This window comes from Crocodylus siamensis, chromosome 1 (genome assembly GCF_052110815.1).
Source record: "Crocodylus siamensis isolate JL-2025a chromosome 1, ASM5211081v1, whole genome shotgun sequence".
Lineage (NCBI taxonomy): Eukaryota > Metazoa > Chordata > Crocodylia > Crocodylidae > Crocodylus > Crocodylus siamensis.
In genome coordinates, this window is record NC_143395.1 from 45,312,285 (window position 1) to 45,338,466 (window position 26,182).

The following is a 26,182-nucleotide window of genomic DNA, read 5'->3' on the forward strand; positions in this document are numbered from 1 at the left end:
GTGCAGCAGCCAGTGTTGCAGCCAACAGGAGCATGCGGCACTGGTCACTGCTGCCAGGGGCAGGGACTGGAGCAGCCATAGCACAAGAGGCAGAGTAGCCAAGGAGAGAACTGCCCTGTGCTGCCCCTGTGCTTGGCATGCTGCTACTGGACAAGAAGGGGCTGGCCAAAGAGCAGAGAGTGGGGCTGGCTTTTAAAGATGCCTTCCAGATGCTGGCAGCTGCAGACAGGGCCTAGAGCTCCCGCCTGTGGCAGCAGAGGCCCACTGCAAGACTGCAGGAAAATTAGCGCAAGGAGCAGCAAATCTGCTTCCTAATCCCCATGTGTAGACGTCTGTCTGAAAGGGCTTACACCAGAGTAAATTTAAGCCAAATGAAATCCTTGTGTAGACATGCCCTACCAATCTCATCTCTTTCTATAACCAGGTCTCTCGCCTGTTTTACCTTGTTTTTATTAAAAAAATCAACGAGCAGATGACTAACACAATTATTATCAAGGACAAGTCAGTATGCCACCACATGTAGGGAAGAAACAAATTAGAAATTACTGAGATAAAATGGATATTTTCATATCAGAAAGGCCTGATGACTGTTTAAGGTACTGACTGATTCTACAGAGATAAAGTGAAATCCCAGAGCAGTGGAAGAGGGTAAATACAGTGGTCAACTTTAAAATGGAAAGAAAGAGGATGGCAGAGCAAGGCAAGAGGCAGTACACTGCCATTGTGAAGCCAGGTCACCTGGCTCTGTGTCAGTCTTTAGGATAGGGATAGGGGTTCCATGCCAGAAGTGATAGGAAAGGGTTCCATGACTAGGAAGTTTGAAAACAACTGGACTACAGCATATAATTAAACAGTCAATTTTTAAGACGCAGATGAAAAGATAGTATGAAATAGTTATCATGGATTTGTCAAGAGCAAAACCTGTCTAAGCAATGTTAACAAAATATTGGGTGTTGTGGATGGGAGGGCAGAGGACCATAGATGCAATATACTTTATTTTAGTAAGGCTTGTATTGCTGTCTCTCAAAACACCTCTCATAAATTAGCAAAGAAAAATGTTTAAAGATGAAGATAAACTGGTGTATAACTGACTTTGAGGTGGTTAACCACTGGAACAGGCTACCAAGGGAAGTTATAGAATCTGTACCTTGGAAATTTTCAAGAGCAGGTTAGACAGCCACTAGGATAATTTAGTCAGGGATGGTTGTACCTTGAGGAGAGACTGGACCAAATGACCTGATGAGGTCCCTTTCAATCCTAGTTTCTATGATCCTATGAACTTGGAGGAAGTAACTCCAGGTCAGTCATCAATTTTATAGAATTAATTACTTTCATTAATGACTTGGAAGGTAGAATTGAGTGTAGATTCATTAAATGTACATGACACTTATCTGTGTGGGGTAGCACGTACCTTAGAAGACATGTTTAGGATTAAAAATTAAGTTAATAAATTGACAAATTCTGAAATAAATGGGATTAAATTCAAGAAGGCCAAATGTGAAGTACGTGAATTAGGAAGGAACAGCTACATTCATAAATGTAAATGAGAAATGACTACGACAGCACTTCAGAAAATAATTTCTGGTATATAGTGGACTGGACACTGAGTATGAATCAACAGTTTAAAATTGCTGGGGGGAAAAAGCAAATAGTCCACTGTGATGTATTAACAAAAGTATCCAATGTAAGACATGGTAAATTATTCTCCCACCTTAATCAGCACTGGTTAGACTTCATCTGTGTTCTGTATTCAGTTTTGGGCACCAGACTTCAAAAAAGATCATCTGGGATGGTTTAAACATGAATGATCCTGCCCTCAGAATAGGACTGGACTAGATAACCTCTTGACATCTTTTCCAGCCCTATTTTTCTACAGTCCCAAGATCTGGGAAATAGAATGATGAAAAGACAGCTGGAATGAGAGAAAGCTCAGATAATAGTTCAATTAACAAATGAGGGCATTTTTAGAATGTGGAGCCTCTGACCATACATAATATATTGTTTTTTGATCTGCTGGCAAACAGAATTGTGTCAGTTAGACAAATGTAATCCTTCTCATATAAGACAGAATTATGTGAGGCAAAATATGAAACAAAATCACTGTGCACTAACAGAGGAAATTGTAAGAGAATATACTGTGGGAGTAGGCCTCTACCTCAGAATAATACCCTGGAGACCTTGGTAATATGCAGCAAGGGACCTTACATATCGGTGCCAAGTATCTCCCAGTTATACAAAAGGAAAATTCCTTTCAGGCCAAATATAAAAGAAGACATTTCCCAATGGAACAATGGAAGATAATAAATCAACAAAACTGCTGCCTGCAGAAGTTAAACACAGGAATTAAAGGGAAATGTCCTTCTCTTCCCAAATATTTTCCTTTAATGCTAGATCAGAAAGAAGTGAGCTGTGGTTTTAATTACCTAAGATATGCTCCATCATGGCTGGTGCCTACATACACTTAGGGGAGGCATCCTAACTCATGGTGCTTTATGCAAAGTGCCATGAGAGAGCAGCACTGAACCCAACAGATGTTTGCCCAACAGATGCTCCAGCCTGCCTGTACTGGCTCTGGCAAGCAGGCAGGGCACTCCCAGGAGGCTGCCAAAACAGCCTTGCCCAGCCTCTCCCCAGCCTTGTCTCTCTAACCTCCAGATCTGGCCAAGCTGAGCCAGCAGCTGTGTGCTCCTCATATCAAAAAGCTCAGACAGGGGTGGCAGAAGCGACACCCCCTGCCCCCTGTCTCACACGCACTGAATTTTAACCTGGCCCTACTGATTTAACAGCTGTATTATACCTCATCTCATCCAGTTGGTTATTTAGAGGTTCCAACATCATGCCTTTAAGCAGTTGCAGAAATACTGCCCTTAGAACTAGTTACCAATATATATCTGCCTTTGCCCGTCTTTCATTACTTAAAAAAAAATGAGAAAAAATACTATTATTATTATTGGGTACAGACCTGATGTGTCCCTTGCTTTATACTGTATTGACAAAAGAAGTTATTTCATAAATCCTTCCACACGTTCACTTCCTACACTCGCACAGCATGCACAAGGTAAAGTAATACAAGCATAATTTAACTAGAGGTGATACATCGATCCAATATCAGATCAGTACCAATATAAAGAAAACTGGCTGTATCAGATATCGGCCTGATGGGGCCGATAATTTTGCTGATAAATGCTCGTGCTGCGTGCAACTGCAGCACAGCATGCAGGCTCAGTAGCATTGAGAGCTGCCTCCATCTGGTAAGTCCAGTGTGGTGGAAGAGCACAGGGGGAGGGAAGGGCTATGATCAAAGCCCCCTGCGATGAAAAAGCGGGCAGAGGCAGGCACTACCCAGGTGGGACAGAGCCATAGCTCATGGGACTCCCACCACTGCTTGCACCCCACAAGGGCATGGGAGGGGTGTGCCTCCTGGACCTGTGCGGGGTGAAGCAGGTTGTAGCCAGGGCTGCGTGGGGCTCTTCTTGCCACAGGCTGAGTTCGGAGCAGGTGCTGGCGATGCTGGGAGGATGCTGCATCCACCCCAGATTTTGCCACCACTCTGCTCCCAGCACTGCCGCCACCACCAAGCTCAGCTGCAGCTATTCCTAGAGCATGGGTGGAGGCGAGGCGTTGAGCTGGGGCTGCGCCAAGCAGCGATAGCACTGAGAGCAGAACTTTGACAAAATTTGGGATGGATGCTGCCAGCGCCTGCTCTGAGCCCAGCCCCCACTGAGAAGAGCCCCACGCAGCCCCAGCTGCAGTCTGTCCTGATCTCATGCTGTGCTGTGCTGATCTGGGAGGAACACCCCCCCCCCCCACCCTCCCAGGGTGCAAGCAGCAGTGGGAACCACCTCCCTCACCCCATGAGCCATAGCTCTGCCCTGCCCCATTTCTTCTGGGCAGCACCTGCCCCTGCCCCCTCCCTCACCGGGGGGGTGATGATCTGCCCCCCTTCACCACACCAGACTTACCTGGAGGCAGCTGTATCAGAAATTGAATCAGTATTGGCCAATATGCCTCCTTAAATATTGGCTAAAAATCCCTATTGGGACACCCCTAAATTTAGCTCAAGGTAACATTTGAGACCCAAACTAATAGAAAACTATTTGCTGGGGATTTTTTAGTTAGAAATTAGAGTGAAAGATAATGTTCTCAACTAATTTATTTTGACCAGCAATATATATTAAGATCTAGTAAAGAAACAAGAGTCATGTGGCTGGTACATATGTACTGTAAGTTACTTGGTAGCTTTATTTAAATATTTTAGAGTCTGATTCTCCTTTGCATAGACTAGTGATAGAAAATACAGCTGGGAAGGAACCATAAGAAGACATTCCCTTGCCCTAAGACAACTAGCAGTCTATGAGGGGTTAACATGTGGCCCCCAAGCTCTCACCCAACCAATACCACCATTGTTGCTCCAGATGTAGCAGCACTTGTAATCCTGTGGCTCCCTCTCCCTCCTTCAGTTTATGCTGCCTGGTTCAATATATCACACGAGGGATGGCAGGGAGGTATGCAGAATGTGGGAGGGCAGGACACTATGGAGCAGCAGAGAATGAGAACAACTCTGCCAAATAATGGCATCCCAAACAATTCTAAACTTGCAAAACTAACATCAACACTTCAGCTTTCACCCTGCAAGACAGCAAAGAAGTCTGAGGTTTGAGCACAAGCATTAACTGCACATAAGAACCATAGTACACAGGACACAGGCAGTTATGTTCTGGAGTCATGGGTGGTTTTCAGGAGAACAATTAAGTAAACATATTACTGACGTCTAGTCTGGGGGTGGCAGATGCATGGACTGGATTAGAAACTGTAGATAAAGCTGGGCCTGCATTAGAAAGAAATTGTAGATAATAAAAGGCACCAGAGACCTCAGCTGCTAATAAGATCCCAAGGCAGCTAGCCACTTCAGCAAAAATGAAAACTATATTTTCAGTAGATGGTGTATGCATTACCTTTCTGATTCCCCTAAATGCTTCCCTTGGCTAATAAGCAGCATTTCTCCATTAACCAAGCTGAGCTGCAGCCAACTCACTTTCATCCACATCTCTAACTTGGTCAACAACTGGAAAAGCAATTAGAGTTTTCTGTCTAGGTTTGAGGAAAAGGATATATAGAATTGAAAAGCAACAGTATATTGATGATATGGTAGCTGAAATCTCTCATAATTTCCTATTTACTATTATTTATAGTACATGATGCCTTGAACCTACAAAGTATTCAGTACTGTAAAGTGATGACTTCTTATAATGGTACCCATCAAATGTAGGCTATTCAGTGAAAATGTTTTGCTGGGATTTTAATTAATAAAAATCAAAACTAATTAAACATCTTTTTTTTAATTAATAAAATTATGGCAACATTTTACTGGGTTTTTTTTTTACCAGACCTATTAATTACCATCCATTTTTATATGATATGACATAGCAAATATGTGTATAATTGCTTTGAATTTTTTTTCCATTGATTAAATTATTGCATTACTGAATAGTGCTATACTGTACTACTGAACAGAGGACAACTAACAGGGAAGAAAGAGTTTGTGAGTTTTCCCAGGAGCTCACTTGGAAAGAGCAGAGGTTTAAAAACAAACAAGCAAACAAAAAAACCCACAAAACACAGGAATGAGAAAGCACAGATCTGGCCTGTGGGATAACCAAGGCATGCTTCAGTACAGAGCAGCAAATATGGCTAGTGAAGGACCAGCTACTTGCAAATGATGTACTATATTTGGCTATGTACAGATGTTCCATTTCTACCAGGAGAATCACTGTTCTTCAGTAGAAGCTGGAAGTGTACAGACATCTAGGCTTTTTCTCCCAGACCAGGAGGGGTGGAGCCAAAGGAAATGTTCCCAAGCTTTCACAAGATAGGGTTCACCCTGGTCTTCAGAAGCTACAGGGGGCAGCTAATCCCACACACCTGTAGAGGGGAGGGGAGGAGAAGCCACCAGCTGTTCTCCGCTGCTTCTCACACCAGAGTTCCCAGGAGAAACTTTGCTGCAACACACCTGGCACTGGGCTGCTGGACACCAGGAGCTAAGTTGTACTAACCAGTGCAGCCCCATGCTTGCTTTTCACACTGAAGTTCTCAGTGTGAGGAGGAGTCAAGGGCTTTGTCCTACTGCTCCCTCTGCTCCTCTCCCAATGCCCGGAAGCCCAATGGTGGGAAGAGTGCTGTCCTCTGCTGACTTTCTCTTGTCCCCAAACCCTGCCACTTAGCTGAGTAGCAAGGGAGGCAAGGGGAAGCTGGTCAGTGGCAATGCATAGGGGGTGCACGTGCACCCAAAGGGCATTCAAGAACATTATATGCACTTCTATTCCATTCACTCAAATCACTAAAATCCTATTAATGAAAAAAATGAGTGAAACCTCCTCTTTTATTCTTTCTCCTGTTTTTTTATGTCTTAGTCTTTGGGGTAAGATGAAAGCATAGTACAAAAGTAGATCTGTTAATGGTTTTCCAGATACCTTAGCAGGATGAAATAGGATTTCATTTAGGCATGTATGTACCATGTTGGCACCTAACCATAATCAGAGGCACAACTGTAATCCATTGCAATGCATAGGAAGGACAGAGGACAAACTGAGATTGTGCCTAAGACAAAGGTTACAACTCCACAAGCAGATTGGGACTGGGACTAGAATCCAGCTGAATAAAACGGTGGGTGCAGTAAAGAAGCAATGGAGACTTGGACTGGTTAGGCAAGGAGACTGTGACTGGGAAATGGGTGGAAAGAGACTGACCAGTTCACAAGCAGAAGGAACCAAATAAAGATAGCAGAGGCTAACCTGATCCTGCCATTTGACTTTTCAATCTTAATAATGTTCTTTTAACATTGATATTCTACATAATATAACATAGTAGTACCAAAGAACCATTAATATTGGCAATGGATATATTTGCTCTATTGACATTACTATCAAGTGAAGCAAAGATGCATCCATAGCTTTGCTACTCTGAGAAAAAAAAAAGTATCCATATACTTTCAAAACATTAATCAGACTGGATTTTCTATACTATACAATCCTAGCAACCATGAGTGAGTTTGATGTAACCATAGGCACCAACTGTTTTTTTGCCAGTGGGTGCTTACAGACATAAAAAAACCCAAAAAGCAGCATAATGTGCTGCCAAGGCCTGCAAAAGAGGCAGTGTGTTACTTCAACCCAGCTCTGTAGCATCTGTAAAGATCAGGTGCTTTAATGGGGCATCTTTGGCACTTGTATCTATTAGATGATTCAATCAGTTTTAGCTAAAAGCTCCAAAAAGTCCCAATGAACACCTGATCTTTACAGATGCTACAGAACCAAGTTGAAGTAACATGCTGCTTCTTCCGGTAAAGAACTTTTTATTTTAACATTTGCAAGTGTTACTCCATTGGTGCTGAGCACCCACTGTTTTTTTTGGTGGGTGCTCAAGCCCTGGAGCACCCACATAGTTGGCACCTACGGATCTAATTGTTGTTCAAAGTTCTACTGGTTTGTAATGGCACTTGTGCTAGTAGGGAACACTTATGTTAGAATGAACAGGGCACCATCCAGCACTCAAAAGGTTCCGAAATACTACCTAATGCCAAGACAAAGCAAGAGGAAAAGACAGAACTGCACATCACCTGACAATTTTTCTATGCATGGGGGGGGCTGCCAGCTAACTACCTGAACTAATATTCTGGTCCCTCTGTACCATTCAGACATAAAGGAAACACAACAAGACCACGATATTTGCCCATCTTTTCCCTCTATCCTCACAGTAATAAATTATTCACACAACTATTTTACTTTATATGAAGCCAACACACAGCTCATTTCAAATTATGTTTCCAGGCTTTTAACAATTCAGCTGTGATCAGCCACATATTCCATTAAATCATTTTCCTAATTCCTGTGTTCTACATGATACCTTCATCACTTCCATTTCTCACGTACTAACACCTATATTTAATCTCATCTTAACTATTGCATTAAAAGTAACCCCTAAAGCTACATACAGTTCCTTTCCAGCTGCTGCTGTTGAATTATTTCCCTGTGGGTTTCACCTAGCATTCCATCAATGTCCTCTGGCGCTTCAGCCTATATCTCAGGCATTCAAAGCTTCTCAACTTCTTTTTCCAAAAATCTCATAAACTAACACCTTTATTCCCACATAAAACAGCTAACATCTGTGGACAAAAATGTCCAAATGATTTTTAAAAATTTGCTACCCTATATAGTTTTATGCCAGTTTACCTTTTAGAAGATTTTGCATGTAATAAATCAATTTCTCTCTTACACGAACTTGCAAGAACCTGTCTCTCTCACAGGAATATTTAATGCAGACAGTAAATTCAGATTCAATATAACAGTTTAAGTAAATATCATTCATTTATACCAATGATAAAAATAAATCTCTCCTTAACAAAGGAACAATTTAAAAATTATCAGTTACTATAATGTATCCTCAGAAAATGCCATTTTCTTCATGTGAACTATAGTCTTTTGTATGTGCTCTCAGCCTCAGAATACTCACTATATTCATGAATGAAATCTTATTCAAAATCAATTGCTGCTTGATCCCAGTTTACATTTAAAAACAAACAAACAAAAAAAATCACACTCAACTGAATTCTCTTAGGATTATAAAGTGACCCTTGAAATAATTTGTGAAATTCTTTTATTGAAGTAGTTATAATAGTTATCATTTCTTATAACATAAAGTTAACGATGCTTTTGAAAAGAAGCTGATGAAAAGACCTTTACTCTGTTTCAAAAAGAGACAGAAAACTAGAATTCTGATAGTTTCAGTTATTATATATCCACAATGCTAATTAAACAGCACAAAGCAGTCTAATTTGACCACAGAATTGAATGCCTTATATGCTGTTATCTCACAAGACCAAATAAACCCATAAACAATCCATTCTCACAGCTGTAATATCATACTAAAATTTTCTATTCAATGGCAGGGAGAGAAGCCAAATGACCACAAGAATCTTCTGGCAGATGTGGTGGCTTATATCTGTGTGTCTGGGCACACAACAAGGTTATTGCAATGTAACCTGCCTTTATAATGGTATGAAATGATGGTAGGCACATGACATATATAGTCCTGCACTAATGACAGTTAGGGTGGGGACAAAAATAACTTCTGAAATATCTCCGAGTGAAATGCACTTGAAAACTTTACAGCGGGGAATTGTTTCAACTGGTTTCAAAATGCTGCAGTCTCCTCTAACCCCAACAACAGCTTACTACAGGAGGCTGCAGAGACCTGCAACTGATCTCTGCTCCCCACTCTCCTTCATGGGGAGGGGATGTAAAGGGGAAGGAAGAGCAGTGATCCAGAGATGAGAGGTGAGCAAGAGTGGAGAGGGTAGCAGAATCTTGGTTCTCCATCCCCAAATCTCATCAACCTCTCCTCTCTCCCTTGGAGGGGAAGGATAGGGAGGATTGGGACTGGAGAGTCAGGCTGGAGGGCCATGGCCATGAAGGCCCCAAGAGGTCCCAGGGTCTAGCAGAGGGTGGCAGAGAGTATGCCCAGCTTTGGTGCCAGCACCAGCCCAATTCCAGCCCTTGTCCCACAAGTAACAAGAAATGAAACTCTACAAAAATAGTACTTTATTTCAAGAGGTATGCTTTTGGAACATTTCAGCCATTTAGAAAACCTTTCAAATGTCATATATATTTGTACAGCTGGACCTCTGAGACATTTCAAAGGTTTTTGCAACATTTTCAACTGTTACTTCTGTCCACACCCTTTTCTGAATCTGCTGTAAACTTACCCTGGGAAAAATTAAGGGAAAATATACACTACTGGAAGTCTTATGTCCACTTTCTACTCCAAGGTAGCAGTTTGTTCATTGTAAACAGGCTATTATCAGATCCCTTGTTGCCTAACAGTAAGTTGCTATAATAGTGCATACACTTGCAGGTACTCAAAGAGGGATGGTCATCTGTCCACACCAGGCACTGGTGTTAGTTACATTAGAGTGAAAAAGCAAAGCAAGTTATACTGCTGTGAATGCTATATTCCATTTCAATATTTTCTTCAGATTACCAGAACTGCTTTCAGTAAATGGAAGGGTATGATTTGTACTAAATATTGGATTGGAAGTTTGAACATGCTTCTTCCATTACAAAGTAGACTGGTCAATGTTCTCACATACTTTATGATGAGAGTATCCACTACTCCAGGGTCTCATTTAAAAAACGTAATAGGCAAGTTGCAATATCCCATCCCCCCTTGAATATATTTTTTCTACATCATACTGTTATTTTCAGCATACATCTGGAAAAAAAGAAAGTTAAAGAAAACACAGACCTTTGTAAAATGAGGAAGGGAACTATATAACGGAGAAGGACTTGGTAAGTACATTTAGTAAACGACTACTACGCTGGACACCCCTACAGTTTACATAAGCACAACTCTTCTCATATAGGAGCATCAAAAACTCTAGATTATGTTCAGTTTTTTCAGCTGACTAGTTCAGAGCACCACCATTTAGATAAAATCTCCAAAATATTTATGCTGTGAAGAAACAGAAAAACATATCAGCACTCATTTCAGCCTTCTGGATTACATCTAAATTCCAATTTGTAAAAGACTTGCTCTCCCTTCCTCTAGAAACCACAAAATCTTTCAGCAGTTAAACCCAGAAGAAACTGAGATAATGAAATTAGTTACTTCAGGATTTCCTACCTAGTCTTCATGCATCAAAGTCTTCATCACTTGTGAATCACATCTACCAGAGAGACTGCTGATAAAAGTGATCTTCCTAACTACTGTCTATTGTTCACCTGTTAGACATTGACAGTTTAAACACAATACCAAATACAACACCAAGTCAATTGCATCACTTACACTTCCTTCTGTATGAACGTGATTCAGCTGTAGATGACCTTAGACAGGTCACTTGCTCAAGCAGATAGGTGGTAGGCCTGTGCAAAGCAGCTAGTATTCACTTTGGATTTGGCCAATTTGGGGGACAGTGATTCGATTCGGTGATTCAAATCACTGTCCCAAATCAATTTGGCCAAATCTGATTTGGAGATTCAGCTGCTGCTGAATTGGCCAAATCTATGAATCAAACAAGCCCCTTCCCCCGTCCGCTCTCCCAGCACCGTCAATGGCTGACCTGCCCAGTCCCAACATCCTAGCACTTAAAAAAAACAAAAAAAACAAAAAAAACCCGGAATTCATCAGCTACTGCCAGGTGGTGGGGGTTGATCCCTGCTGCCCCACACTGCATGGGAGGCTCTGCCATGAGCCTCCCTCCCCCACCCCAACATGGCTGCCTCACCCAGCCCTAGTGTTGGCTCTTTGAAAAGAAAAAAAAAAGCCCTGCACTCACTGGATCCTGCCAGGCAGGGGATGATCCCCACTGCCCCTCGCACACTCCCCTCATAGTGCAGCAGGAAACAGGGTGCTCAAGGCTAAGGTTCCCGGCAGGACGTGGTTCCAGCCAATGTTGCAAATTGCAGCAAGAAGTGCAACTTCTGCCGGGCCATCTGTATCACTGGTGCTCCCTGCCACTCATTCACAGCTCCTGCAATCACACACCACAGGAGAAAAGCCTCAGGTACTGGAGCTGGATGCTTTCCCTGCCAGGGCTGCAGGGAGGGGTGGGGAAGGCAGCCAGCTTCAGCAGCTGAGGCTTCTCTCCAGGGCTGTACAACCCTAGTGGGGAAGGCAGCTGGCTTTAGCACATGGGGCATCCCTCCCATGCTGTGCAAGTGCATGAGTGCAGGGAGCGCCAGTGATACAGATGGCCCGGCAGAGGTTGTGCCCCTCATTGTGATGTGCAGCACTGGCTGAAGTTGTGCTCCACTGGGCACCTGTACTCTGAGTGCCCCGCTTGCTGCTGCTGCCACCGCCTTCCAGGGCTGTATGCCATTGTGGGGGAAATGTGGAGGGGCCCCCATACCCCCCCACCCCGCACCCTCCCTCACATCCACACACTGCCCAGCCAAGCTCCGTGCTGCTGCTGCCCCCTTGGGTACAGGCTATGCGCTGCCACCAGATCCGGCCCCACCCGCCACAATCCTGCCCAGCTGCATCCCTGCCTCCACTGCTTCCCTACCTGCTGCCCAGAGCCAGCAGGAGATAGGGGAAGCAGAGCAGGTTCCTGGGGACCACAGGAGTAGCAGTGGCAGCAGCAGCAGCTGCAGCCCCACACTGGCCCGCTGGGCCCTTCCACCCACAAGGGCAGGAATGAGGCAATAGGATTCATATGGGCCTATGTGTACATGCAAGTGCCTTGCTCCCACCCCTGGGGGCAGAAGGGCTGGACAGAGCACAATTTGTTGCTGGGCACCATGGGCTGGATGAAAGTGCTCAGCAGGCTGGATCCAGTCCATGGGCCTTATTTTGCCCACCCCTGTTTTAGTCCAATTAGTTGTCGCATAAATATCTGAAAATCAATGTTGTTCTTGTGCTGGCAAAGAAGCAAAAGAAGATGCGCCCATGTACATGTGTAGTCTTTGACGGAGTAGGAAGAGGTAGTGGGACAAGCCAAAAACCAGGATCTCTTATAAAACATATGCTCTGTCTGAGTAGAAATTTCCTGTGTGTTTTTTTTTTTATCTTAATTCCCAAATTTGCAGAGGAAGATCTGTAAAATCCTTTACAGTGTTTCCAGCTGTAAAATACAGTCCCACACTTACCTTATAATCTCTATATAAGTTTGTAACTGTTAAAACGTTTTTGTTATTTTCCCTTTATTTCCAACCCAAATGGCATAAGAATTTAGCCAATGTCTCCACTGAGGTCAAACTTTCTTACAATTTATTATCAATCTTTTAACTTCACACATCCTGTTTGGCATCTTCAGCCTTCTTGTTCCTTTCCTTTCCAAACTTTGCTCTCTCTTCAACACTCCATCCACCTACATTACTACTTTCCTATTTCATAGCTTGAAGAGTATCCACTGAAATAACTGGCTGAGTCTATTGGCTTGATCTTGCAACCCTTGTGCCGGCAAAGTTCCCAATGACTTCAGAAGGACTCTGGCCTAAAAAGAAAGGGATTAAAGGAACAGTAGTGAAAAGTATTGCTCCCTTTCTGCTATGTAAAGCAGAGAGCATTCATCATTGACTCAACTCTACCAAAGTAACAAGAGGTTTAAAAACACATTACCTTCAACATCAGGATGTTAACAAGATAAATGGAATTGTATGACTGACCAACTCAGAAGTCATCCAGAAACCTTTCATACAATATGGGACCCTAATCTGAGCTAAAACAGAATATACGATGATGTGTAAATGTAATGGTTATTGTTAAATTTCTCTGGCAACACTTTGTAGACTAGAACTTATTTCATTCACATAAGTATTAATGTTATCTGATCCCTTCATACGTTTTATCAGCTATACTGTACAACTCAAAAAAAAAAATAAAAAGGCAGAGAAAGTACTTGGAAATCTACAACAGACCAACACCCTAATCTTGTTTGCTTTTCATGCACAGAGCCTTACTTGAAAGGGTTCCACATAGACAAGGGACCATTTGGGCAGAGGGTTTCTGAAGTCTCAGTAGTCCAAACTTAAAAGCAAAATTCACCCAGAAGCCAATGTAAATTCTGCTTATCTTTGGATAGGGGGACTGTATTCTTAGGACTGGAGAAAGTTTGCCTGTAAGATTAACATCTTTTAGAAATATAAATCTCATTAAAAGTGGCTGCCTTTTAAAAATAGGCAAGGAAAAATGAAGGTGGCATGAAGTGAAAAACATCTGGCTTCTCTCTCCTCTTGGAAAATACATATTATTTTGCTATTTTCAGAAAATAAAATCAATTGACTATAAAGCACAATGTATTTATTGTGTAGAGTAACTGCTAAGATTAATGTTTGTAATTTCTTTAACAGCTAATTGTTTATTGTACACTTATTTTAAACAAATACAATTTAAATACATATGTATACCACACTCTGCCTTAGATCTTAACCTTTGCAATCTCACATAAACTTCAAAGGGAAGATCAGTTAGATTTGTAGCTATTTTTACAAAAGAAATTGCAACAAGAAAAACTTACGGAAATAGAATATATATTTATATTTTTAAAAATCCTACCTACAGTAAGTCCTAGTTGTCTACACACTGAGTTAGATCCAGATGAAATGAGGGTTGCATTTGATTTTAATGGGAGCTAGATAGCTAAATATTTTTAAAGATTTTTTAAGATTAACGTCGCTATCAGCAATGTTATAACATCTTCCATAACCACATAATCGGTCACAATTCCAACTCCCAAAGCGTTAAAAAACAAATACAACCCGAGCCTCACGGCATGCAGTTCTTCATTCACCCTGGTGTTTCCTATGACTGTGGACCAACCAACGATGTGGATTTGCATGGTCCATCTAGCTGACTACATGACAACCCTAAATCTGTGACAGAAAACCCACTAGGCAATACCTCTCAACACCAGTATGCGTTAAGAAGATGCAGTTATGAGTAGTTACTCCCTGCTACTCTTGATTGAAAGGCTGTTCCAGAACTTCACTACTCTGACTGTTAGGAAATGTTAATTTCCAACCTATTCTTTTTTTCATGAGCAATTTATTTCCATTTTGGTCTTGGACATTATTACAGTTCTAGCTGAAACCCACAAAACATTTGCAATTAAATTTTTTATTGCAAAAGTATTTCTTTAAACACAGGATTTTTAGTTATCCTTTGACTGAACATTACCAGAATCAAAACTTCTCACCCTTGAAAGGCACCATTCCCACCAACCTCCTGCTGCCTTCCCAGAGCAGTCAGCCCATTCCCAGGCAGTCCTAGGTGGCAAGGAAAAAAAATAAAAAGCAGCAAGTGGGCTGATTTTTTTTTAATTCTTTCTTCCAGAGCCTGCCTGCATCTACCATGGCCGAGGACAGAGCTGGCAGTGGGCCCTGAGCTGCAGGGGATCCCAGTGCTTCTCTCTATGGCAGCAGCACCCACCCACTGGCACCCAACCTGGGTGGTCCTGGGGGGCGCTGCTGCCATGGAGAGAAGCACCAGGGCCTCCCACAGCTCACAGCCCACTAGCAGCTCTTCCCCTCCCCCACCCCCAGCTGCAGAAGTGGGCAGGCTCCGCAGAAAAAAAACAAAAGGATTGGGCCCCTCACCATTTTTTCTTTTTTTCTTTCTCCTTTGGTGGAGCCTGCTGTCTGTCAGTCCAGACAACTCTGATTGGTTGTAAGAATTGTGACTGGCTGTCGAGACAACCAATCAAAGTGCTCCAGATAGACAGACTAAGCCTATTATTATTATAGATTTTAGCTTAAATAACATCAAGCAAGGAGCAGAGCTAACCTTTATTGATTTGTATTTCCTGATGGTAATATTATCCCTTCAGCTTTAATTTTGCTAGACTAAACAAGATGAGATGATCTTGACTCTCCTCATTTGTTAGACTCCTCAGTCTCTTCTAACCTAATTCCCTCTCCACACCTGCCCCAACTGGAATACTGCTTTCTGGAGCAGGAGCAAGCAGAATTCAGCAGTGTGCCTTATAAAATGCCTCATACAATTATATGCCTCCAATTGAATGTATATCGTCTGACACACAATATTTATCTTTTTCATGACTGAATTACACGGGTGGTTCACAGCCATCCTGTTATTCTGTAGTACCCCCAAGTCCTCCCCCACCCCCACCCTGAGTCATTTTCAGCCAAGGAGCTCCCAGTTCATAGCAGACGTTCTCACTGCTTCCCAGTGACATGGCCATTCTATAATTTATAAAAGAATTTCATCACTTTTCTATAACTCTGGTCCTCAAGGTCGTTCAGTTTTCTCTGTACTACCCTGAGCTAATTTCACATTATTAACGCATTTCATTACTACTTTCATATGTTGTGCCAAGGTCATTTATGAAAATATGAAATAAGATCAGTCTCAAAAATCAGGCTCTGCTGGTTAAACTCCTCCTGGTCAGACACTTAACCTCTCAGCACTATCTTATGTCACTGTCTTTAGTCAGTTCCTTACCAGTTTTATAATTTTGCTCTAAACCCCATCTTATCCAGCTTAACTAAAAGCTTCCTATTGAGAACCGTACTGAATGCTTTACTGTCACTAGTGAGAGGGCGGAGTGTTAGCCCCAAGGAGGGGGCAAGAATGATGTGGAGCCCGGTGAGGGGCTAGAGCCAGAGTCATATGAAGTCCATACGGATGAGATCTATAGCATTTCCACTGTCTACAGACAATCAGTTATCTTACCAAAGAAAGAAACAGTATTCTGAGACTTGAATCATGAGTGGAGTCCCACTGTGTTATGCATTGTACAAGCATATCATTGGAGGCAGTACCTCACCTGAAGATCTTACAGCCTCAGTCACCAGAAAATTAATCAAGTGCAAGTAACAACAGAAGGGAAAGGGGGAAGGAAGAGAACAGCATTGCAACAGGAGTATGACATCATGTAGGCTGTGTGTACAATAGTTTGTTCTTAGTAATTTAGTTTCTATGTATTGGATATAAATAAACAACTAAAAATAGCAATAGTAAATTCTACTATGACGGTCTACTTAACCATTCATGACATGCTTACTTTCTCCCAAGAATTTAGTTCCTCAGGCTAAGTTTCTCAACTTCAGATCAGAATTGACTGTTAGGATATTCAGGACAACTGGTTAAATGGACAATGGGGACACATCCAGATGGACACACACGTGTGGTTTTCAGTGTTTCAAACCTGTTTCAGGCACCACAAACCACACACGGCACATGTGCAAACATATTCTGTGCTGCAAATTTGCAGTGCAGCACCAAAATTTGATACCAGGAACTCCTGGTATCAAAAAACAAAACAGAGGAGTGCGCCAGAAGTGTGTGCCAGAGCAACTGGAGGCTGGGTCTTCCATTGCTTTAGGTATCCCCCGGCTCCTCCAGCATGCTGGGAGCAGGAGGAATGGGGAAACCGTCATTTTCCTGAAGCAGGGCCTTTTGCCCCACACTAAGCCCCACGTGCAGGGGTGTGCGCAGCAGCAGAAAGCAGCAGCACAAATTTGTGCCACTGCCATTTTTGCCACGGCAAACACATAATGTGGCAACTCACTCAAGAAGTAAAGGGAAACTCCTAGTGGGACTTATTGCAAGTGCTTTAGATACAGCTCTGGAAACTCTAAGCTAGCTTTTTACAAAGCAGTCAGGCCACTATATGTGAAATTTCTCATAAAAATACGAAATTTTTAACCTACCAACACCGGAGGCTGGCGTTGTTCTCTTCATAGTGTGCGATTTTTCCTGTCACCAGGAAAATGACCCATATTTTCATTACATTCACACACTGATTTGCCACTGGAGGGCTGTTAAAGGCTGGAACCCATCTCACATCCTGGTGCATACACACAGTTGCAGCTTCACTGGCTATCCCCCATCTCTCCTGCCCAGGCCCAACATATCACTCCTTTTTAGTGACAACAGACTTCCTGTGGATCCCACTTCACATTGTACAGAACATGGATCATCTTGAATAAGCTCTCTAGAGAAAATGCTTTGACTTTGTAGAAACACAATAGTTCCATTGCTTTTGAAGCTGTTTGTCGTCTGTCAGAGACAGGAAAATTTGGTCAGGATATACCCAAAGTGCTAAAAATGTTTAAAGCTGCCCAAAATCACAGAGGGAAGAAATGCAGAAGTTAGATGGCAAAAGTAACATTAATTCTGCCTGAATTAAGCATCTAATGTAAATATTAGGCTACTAACACACATTACACAAAATGCGATTAACTAATTAATCACGTCTTAAGTAGTGACCTGGCTACACGTGAATTCAAGTAATGGAAAGACAGAACCGGGAACATGTGTAATAACCAAAATAAGTGTAATACGTTTGTTGTTAGTTCCTATCATGACTTGAATTGAATACATAAGCAGCTCTGGAGGCTGGGAGCACTGGTCAGCTGAAAGAGGTCCCAGCCATAAGAGCGCAGTTCCTCCCTGCCATCAAGAGCTCTGACCAGCTGGATAGGGCCCACTACTGCAGAGGTGCATGGTGCGTCCCTGTGGTTTTGAGTCCTGTCAGTGATTGGAGCTCCCAGCCACAGAGGCACACCAAGCATTCCCATAGCTGGGAGCTGTGTCAACTGTAGGGTGGGTAAAAATCAACTATATTTTTTAATAAATAAATCACATTTTTTTATTTAAAACAGATTTTTTATTTAATTGTATTATTTATTTTTTGTTACAATGCTTTTTCAAAAAAAGCAAACCTATAGCCAAATAATTTTAATTTAGGATACATTAAAGCTCAAAGATGTCATCATGAAATAAGGTTATAACTTCCAATGATATACTATCTGAGACAATATATCCATGTAACCTTTTTAGAAAAGTTTTATAAATAGGTCACAACAGGCCATGAACTATATCAGAGGCCCAATCTTCTGGGGTGTCCAGAGGCTCCTTTATAGATTAGTAATGATTAAAGAAAACCACTCTGCCCAATGGGACTCGGTGCTCAATCTAGAAGATCCCATTAAGGATCTCTGTGCTGCTTAGTTTCAGTTCTCAAACAGGATTTGTGTTTCCAGAAATAATATCCTTGTTAACTGTAGTATATGGAGATGAGAGATAATAGACCTGATTACCTACCCATCAGCCCTATTACCTCTCTGCAAGTTTGTGTACGCAAAGTCAAGCCCTTAGCTCTCCCTAAAAGTGCAGTTTCAAGAAGTTAAATGAAGAGAGAATTGTTGGGGGTGGAATAGATCTGGGCAAGAAGGAGAAGTCTGGAGATAAATGCCAGATTTCATAGACATTAGGGCTGGAAGGGACCTCGGGAGATCATCGAGTCCAGCCCCCTGCCCAAAGGGCAGGAAGTCAGCTGGGGTCATAGGATCCCAGCAAGATAAGCATCCAATTTACTCTTGAAGGTGTTCAATGTAGGTGCTTGAACCACCTCCGCTGGCAGACTGTTCCAGACCTTGGGGGCTCGGACAGTAAAGAAATTCTTCCTTATGTCCAGCCTGAAACGGTCTTGCAGGAGTTTGTGACCGTTCGACCTCATCATCCCTTGGGGCGCTCTGGTGAACAGACGTTCCCCCAGATCCTGGTGATCACCCCCTGATAAACTTATAGGTGGCCATCAGATCACCCCTGAGCCTGTGCTTTTCCAGGCTAAAGAGTCCCATGGCTCTCAGCCTGTCATCGTAAGATCTGTTTCCCTGACCTCTGATCATGCGCGTGGCTCTCCTCTGGACTCTCTCAAGCTTCTCCACATCCTTTTTGAATTGTGGAGCCCAAAACTGGACGCAGTACTCCAGCTGCGGCCTCACCAAGGCCGAGTACAAGGGGAGAATGACGTCCCGGGATTTGCATCTATGGATGCAAGCCAGCGTTTTGGTCGCTTTACTAGCTGCAGCATCGCATTGGAGGCTCATGTTCCTCTTGTGGTCAATGATGACTGCCGAGCCTATAAGGGTGCTGCAGGTTTTTCCTCCCAAGGTGGAGAACCTTGCATTTATCGGTGTTAAACACCATCAGGTTCTCGTCTGCCCATTTGCAGAGCTTGTCCAGGTCAGCCTGGATCACCCGCCTATCTTCTGGTGTGGATGCTTTGCCCCAAAGTTTGGTGTCATCGGCGAACTTGGCCAGTCCACTCCTGACTCCAATGTCCACATTGTTAATGAAGATGTTGAACAGTATGGGTCCCAGGACAGAGCCTTGAGGGACCCCACTGGTCACAGGGCACCATGATGAGTGACTGCCATCAATCACAACCCTCTGGGTCCGATCACGAAGCCAATTTCCCAGCCAGCGGATCGTGGTGGAGCCAAGGCCACAACTGGGCAGTTTGGCCAAGAGGTGATCATGGGATACCAGATCAAAAGCTTTTTTGAAGTCAAGATATATGACATCAATCTCTTCTCCCTTGTCCGGGTGATAGGTCACCTGGTCATAGAAGGAAATGAGATTGGTCAAACAAGACCTACCCGCAACAAACCCATGCTGGCTGTCCCTTAGAATGTTAGCCTGGGCCAGTCCCTCAAGGCTGGCCTCCTTAATAAACTTTTCTAAGATCTTCCCCAGGATAGAAGTCAGGCTAATGGGCCTGTAGTTAGCCAGATCCACTCTCCTCCCTTTCTTGAAGATCGGCACCACATTGGCCTTCTTCCAGTCTTCGGGCACTACACCAGAGCGCCAGGAGTTTTCAAAGATCCGTGCCAGGGGCTGGGCTATGACGCTCGCCAGCTCCTTGAGTACCCTGGGGTGCAGATTGTCAGGGCCAGCTGACTTGAAGGTATCCAACTTCTCAAGGAGGGGTAGCAGAAACAAAAGAGAAACATTTTGATCAGAATATTCCAGAAGTCTTGAGGATCGGTTTCTGAGTATAACCTCTCCACTGATTTGAGATCTAGTGAGGGAATGGTATGGTGGAAGGGGAAACTTATCATGGCAGCAGACTTCCCAAGCCGTAAAAGAGAGAAGAAATCAAAGGTGAGAAGAAAACTAGAAAAAAGTGAAGAAACCCCCAAGCTAATAACCTATGACTACAGTGCTCATTTCATATCCTCTTAATAAAGCATGGCAAAAACATCCCCCAGATATCCATGATTAATCTAATAAATCGGAGATAGTTCGCCTCCCAATTACTTCACACGTATCTACTTCAATAAATAAAATAACCAAATTGTACTTCAGTTTTCTGATGTAGCTATAAAATTAATCTGAAAAAATATCAAAATAAATCACTGCTTTAAAAGGTATAGTGTATATCTTCTAAAATAAACCTACATCTATCTCTCAGTTGTGAATAATATGTATTAATGTTATATTAAACAACAAAAATGCACTTTTTGTAGAAAACAATGACTGAATTGAGGCTTCGTGGCCAGTGATTTAAACTATGATTTAAATCAAATCCACCCTGGTCAGCTGACAGGGCTTCCAGGCACAGGAGAAAATTACTGGTGCTGGGGGGAGTCAGGAAAGGTGCCTCAGCAATGGCAACATGGCCTGATGGAATCTGATCACACCTCCTGCTATGCACATGTGGCATGGCAAGTGGCACAATTGTTGGGATCACACTTCAGATCCCATCATGCCGTCTTTTTAACATCTGTTAGTGGCCTGAGTCTATGAAACTGACTGTTCACTTCAACAGGCATTAGTTTCATAAATTGCAGTGTTTCATCCTTGCTGCTGTTGCATCTTCGCTGCCACAGGGACAATTTTTTGGTATTTTCAAAAGGCAGCAAAAACTGCAAATAGCTAATAAATTAATGAGGGTCATCATCTTCTGCAGATACAGTTTTCGGAGATTTTAACTGTGTAAATGTCAATCAGACACCTTTAAAATTTATTCCTGCAACCTATCAAACCTAGGAACCTATCAAGCCTGTTGGTAGAGGCCCCTGAACCTTACCAGAGACCTTAGCTGAAGCTAGGCAGACATCAAAGAAGACATACCTGAAATATTGTCTGAAGGGATTTAATAGTTCAGAACTTTTAAAAAAGTTACATACCCTAAAATTAAGGAAAGGCATTTGTCATTTGGGATTAGCAGTTAGTTTTAGATGTAGCCCAGTTCAAAAAAAGTACTCTTGGCATAAAATTTGTTATTCTTGTTATTTGTCCTTTTACAATAGGGAAAATATTTTCCCTCAACTCTTCCAAATTCAGAAACAACTGAAGGGATTTTTATCTAAACTTTCTCCAAAATTCAGGCTTGGACAGACATGATGTCAGAAGATAGGCTTGTAACGGAAGTCCTTTTTGCATTTGATTTATATGTATGCAATTAGCTATCCACTACAATATATATTTTTAAAAGGTGGGGTAAATTTCAGATCTACACCAAACGCCCCATATCTGAAGAGCTTTGTAACTTTTGAACTGTCTAGATACCACCCAACAGGTCAAATTCACCTCTGGTAAAATTTTATTGCAATGTTACCATCTCTTGTGAGCCACATGATATTCAGAGTTCACATAATTATCTGAGAATTTTAGAATTCATCTACAGAAAGTGAGTTTCTAACTTTCATGGTGGTTAGAAGCTTGACAATATAACCCAAGGGTACTCAGCAGGCTTAGAAGCAGAAGACAAAGTAAATAAATGTCAACCTTATTTTAATGCTATTTTTGAACTAATTAAATAATTTACTCTTACTTAATATTTCTGAAAAAGATTACAAGATGGATTGCTTGAGATTACAGGGGACAAAAGTAACATAGTCTGCTTGAATAGTGTGTGCAGGGGCTTTAACAGAACATTAAAGCCAAGCCACAAATTCAATGTGGACTCTTCTGAACTTCCTCATGTTTCTTTTGGACATCAAACTCAAGAGGTTCTTTTTGACTAGAAATCCCTCTTTAGCATCTTTCTACAGACTACTGATACCTCTTTCTATTCTCTTCCAAGTTCCACCATTCCCTAGCTCCTCACTCACCACTCCACTATCTCCTTTCACTTACCCCTTGCACCAGCGTCTACTTGTTGTTGACAGAAGATGACACCATTACTGGCTACTCTGAAAGTGCAGGCATTTAGTCACTCTTGTAGCTCCCTGGTCTGTAGATCTTCATAGTTACTAAGGAAAACAAAGGAAATGGCCATTTCAGATGCTGGCAGACAAAAGACCTCCTGGAGACTGCAGATATCCTCATCACTTTCTTCTCTTCTGACTGAATCCCTTACTACTACTACACTAATCATTCCTAGACATCCCAGACAGCAAGGAAAGGCAGTTCATCCAGGAAGGCTGCCACCAACACAGCAGGGTTTACACTCAAGTCTGCACAGAGAGAAATGACAGTTTAGAGGGGCAAAACTGAACCTATTGCCACCCTCCAGCATCTGACCCTCTTGCCAACCTTCAGCATCTGCATTTTGAAGAGGTGCTGGTAGCACTTCAATGTTACCTATATTATTATAGAAATATTTTAACTTATTTTTGCACACTTTGGGGCTATATTATAAATGAAGAAGAGGGTTGTTTTTGTTTTGTTTTTTTAATGATTTTTTTGGACTTTGTCTTATTTATTGCCATAAGACAGTGTTTAGCAACACTGTATGGATTTGGTCTATGACAAGATAGCTGGCTCTGTGGACACAGGAAGAACAGTGGATATGACCTTGACTTTAGCAAACCTTTTGATATGTCCTCCCGCAACATTCACACAAGCAAGGAAGCAAGTCCAAGTTGGATGAATAGACTGTAGAAAACTGGCTGGATCATCTGGCTCAAAGGGTAGTAATCAATGGCTCGATGTGTAGTTGCCAGCTGATATCAAGGGGAGTGCCCCAAGGGTTGGTCCTGGGGCTGGTTTTGTTCAGTATCTTCACCAACAACCTGTAAGATGGGACAGAATGCACCCTCCACAAGTACGCAGATGGCACCAAGCTGAGGGAAGTAATAGATACACTGGAGGATAGGGTTTAGAGAGAACTTGACAAATTGGAGTATTGGATCAAAAGAAATCTCATGAGGTTCAATAAGGAAAACTGCAAAAAGTCCTGCACTTAAGATGGAACAAACCAACGCACCAGTACAGGCTGGGGGCTAACTGGCTAAACAGCAACTCTGCAGAAAAGGACCTGCGGGTTACAGTGGGCAATAAGCTGAATATGAACCAACACTGTGCCCTTGTTCCAAAGATGGCAAACGGCATACTGGGCAGCATTACTAGGAACGATGCCAGCAGATCAAGGGAAGCAGTTCTTCCCTGGTGGCGGCGGGAGCGCAGCGGCAGTGGTGGAAGCACAACAGCACTAAGTGGGGGAGCTCCCACAGATGCCACCAGAGCTGTCGGGGGTGGGTGGCAAGTGCTGACCAAGGGTCGGCAACCACCTGCAGCCAGCAGCGTTAGCGATGGCCAGCTGGAACCGTGGACTACTCACAGATTCCACTGGCGGTGTTGGCGGTGGAGTGGCAAGCCATGCTGGTGGTGTTGGCAGTGCCTTTTTGCATGGGGTGCACCACTGCGCTCAGGTGCATGTGCACCCCCTATGTGTTCCCCCTGATTCTTCCCCTCTATTTGACACTGGTGAGGCCACATGTGGAGTCCTGGGTTCAGTTTTGGGTCCCCTGCTACAGACAGGACAAGGACACATTGGAAAGAATCCAGCACAAGACAACAAAAATGGATAGGAACCTGGGGCACATGACTGCAGTGATGAGGAGAGGCTGAGGGAACTGGGTTTATTTAGCCTGGAGAAGAGAAGACTTAGGGGGGATTAATAGCAGCCTTCAACTCCCTGAAGGGGGGTTCCAAGGAGGATGGAGCTACACTGTAAGGCAGTAAAGCACTGGAACAGGTTACCCAGATAGGTTGTAGACTCTCCATCTTTGGAGGTTTTTAAGACTTGGGTAGACAAAGCCCTGACTGGAATGATCTAATTCGGGATGGTCCTGGTTTGAGCAGGGGGTTGAACAAGGTGACTTCCTGAGGCCCCTTCCAACTTAATTTTCTAAGATTTACAAACTAACATAATTCAACTTCCTGCTTGCCATCAGACTTCTAGGTAAATAGATAGATGGCTCTAATTTTTATCTGAGCCTAATTTGCACCAAAATGATCTTTTCCAACCAAGAGATCTTACAATACCTTCAGCTCTCCTGTGAAACATGTATCTTCATTTCCACAAAGGAGAATGCAAAGATTGTAAAATTTCTCCTATGCCAGACAAAGGGTAAGCAAGCCTGAAAGCTTGAAAATATTTGCAAAAAAAAAAAAAAAAAAAAAAAAAAGGCTTTTTCTAGTTGCTCTAATAAAAAGATCTCACCCCTGCCCAGAGTTCAGATTCCAGTTCACTACCAAGGAACTAAGGTCCCCTGCCACACACTTATTACACAACTGACCAGTCAATCGTGCAATACGCGTCAACCGACCATGCGTGCGAAAGAAGACTGTCCGCAAGGGCGGAGTAATGTATGCACAGCTACTGGGCGAGTGGCATGATACTATTTAGACCACAGGTGCCAAGTAAGCTGCGTGGGATAAAAAGGGCTGCAACCCGAATATCACGTCAGCGCTCGGAAACGTGCAGCAATATGGCTGGTTTTCACTTGCAGGTATAGCAGGGCCCGCTGAGCAGAGCGGGGAGAGGGGCTTCATTTTCCACCTGCTAGACTTAAGCTACCTTTTTTTTTTTTTTTTTTCAAGATCCTGAGTGGCTGGCTCAGAGGGAGGCTTGCAGTGCTGCTGGCCTGCGAGCCCCAGCAAGGAGGGGCTAAGGAAGCGGCTGGAGGCGGGGGGGGGGCCGGGGGCTGCGGGGCCGGCGGTACCTGCGCGGGGGGCGGCTCCCCGCTCCACAGCTGCTCCTTGAGGAGGTGCTGGTAGCTGAGGCAGTGCTTCAACGCCGACGGCACCGTGCCCATGACCCGGCCCGGCCCGGCCCTGCGCCCGCCGCGAGCTCAGCGCATCCTCCCGGCCCCGCAGCGCCGCAGCCAGTGGCAGGAGCGCGGCGCCTCCCATTGGCCGAGCGCGGGGACCCGCCCCGCCCCCCGGGGCCGCAGCGCAAGGAGCCCAGAGCCCTCCTCGCCGCCCTCCAGCCCGGCCGCGGCTTTTGCGCGCCCGCCCTTCTCCTCACACACCTGGAACAGCAGCCACCGCCCAGGCCGGGCTCCTAGGCCCACAGCCCTCGTACTTCGCTGCGAGGCTGCTGTGACAGCTGCAAGCAACCTGGGCCCAGTCGCCGGCCCTTGATATCTCTAATGTCCAAGCGTGGCACGAGGGCAGCAGTCGGGTCCTTGTGTTTTCTAATCCCAGCCCTGGTGGCTTTGCAGATGAGTGAGGACACTGCCTCGAGGGCAGGGCCCCCCAGCGCCTTCCCCCAACTTGAGATGTTAGGCAGGCTTGACAGATAGACTCAGCTTGCTGACCGCTATCACCTCCTTCCTACTTCTGGCTGCCAAATGAAACAGGTTGATAGCAGCTGGCCATTGTTGTGAGGGGGGGATTCGTATGAAAGTGCTTTAATGATTTAACAAAAATAATAAAGTGTATTTCTGTTTTGCATTGGCTGGAGGTAACATCCATAGTCTCTCTCTCGCTCTCTCTCTCTCAAAGGAAATGTTTTCTAAATGTGCCCTGTGGGGAGCCAGTTATATTTTTTCCTCTCCTGCAGCAAGCAGTCTGGTAAGCCAGTTTGCCAAAGCCACTGCCTCAAGGAGAAAGCTGCATCCACTATGAGATTGTTTCCAGATAATTCTTTTTCCTTAGTATCACCGGGTTCTTGTTCAACTTACTGATGTCTTCAGAGGTCATC

At 43.6% G+C, this 26,182-nt stretch overlaps 1 protein-coding gene across 13 annotated transcripts in view; it reads right to left on the reverse strand.

Annotated features, from left to right (window-relative positions):
• Nucleotides 1-25,662, reverse strand: part of HMGCLL1 (3-hydroxy-3-methylglutaryl-CoA lyase like 1) — a 157,534-nt gene extending 131,872 nt beyond the window's left edge. For 4 of the 13 annotated variants that reach the window (XM_090034116.1, XM_090034036.1, XM_090034126.1 and 1 more), the window contains exon 1: nt 25,200-25,307. In XM_090034116.1, the coding sequence (XP_089890242.1) occupies nt 25,200-25,292 (93 nt within the window). In that variant the 5' untranslated portion in view covers nt 25,293-25,307. Of the gene's footprint in view, nt 1-12,759; nt 12,989-22,386; nt 22,503-23,062; nt 23,196-25,199; nt 25,376-25,508 lie in introns of those variants that run through there. The other 9 variants (XM_090034097.1, XM_090034088.1, XM_090034053.1 and 6 more) reach the window with 6 other exon arrangements.
• Between the last annotated feature and the right edge of the window lie 520 nt (nt 25,663-26,182).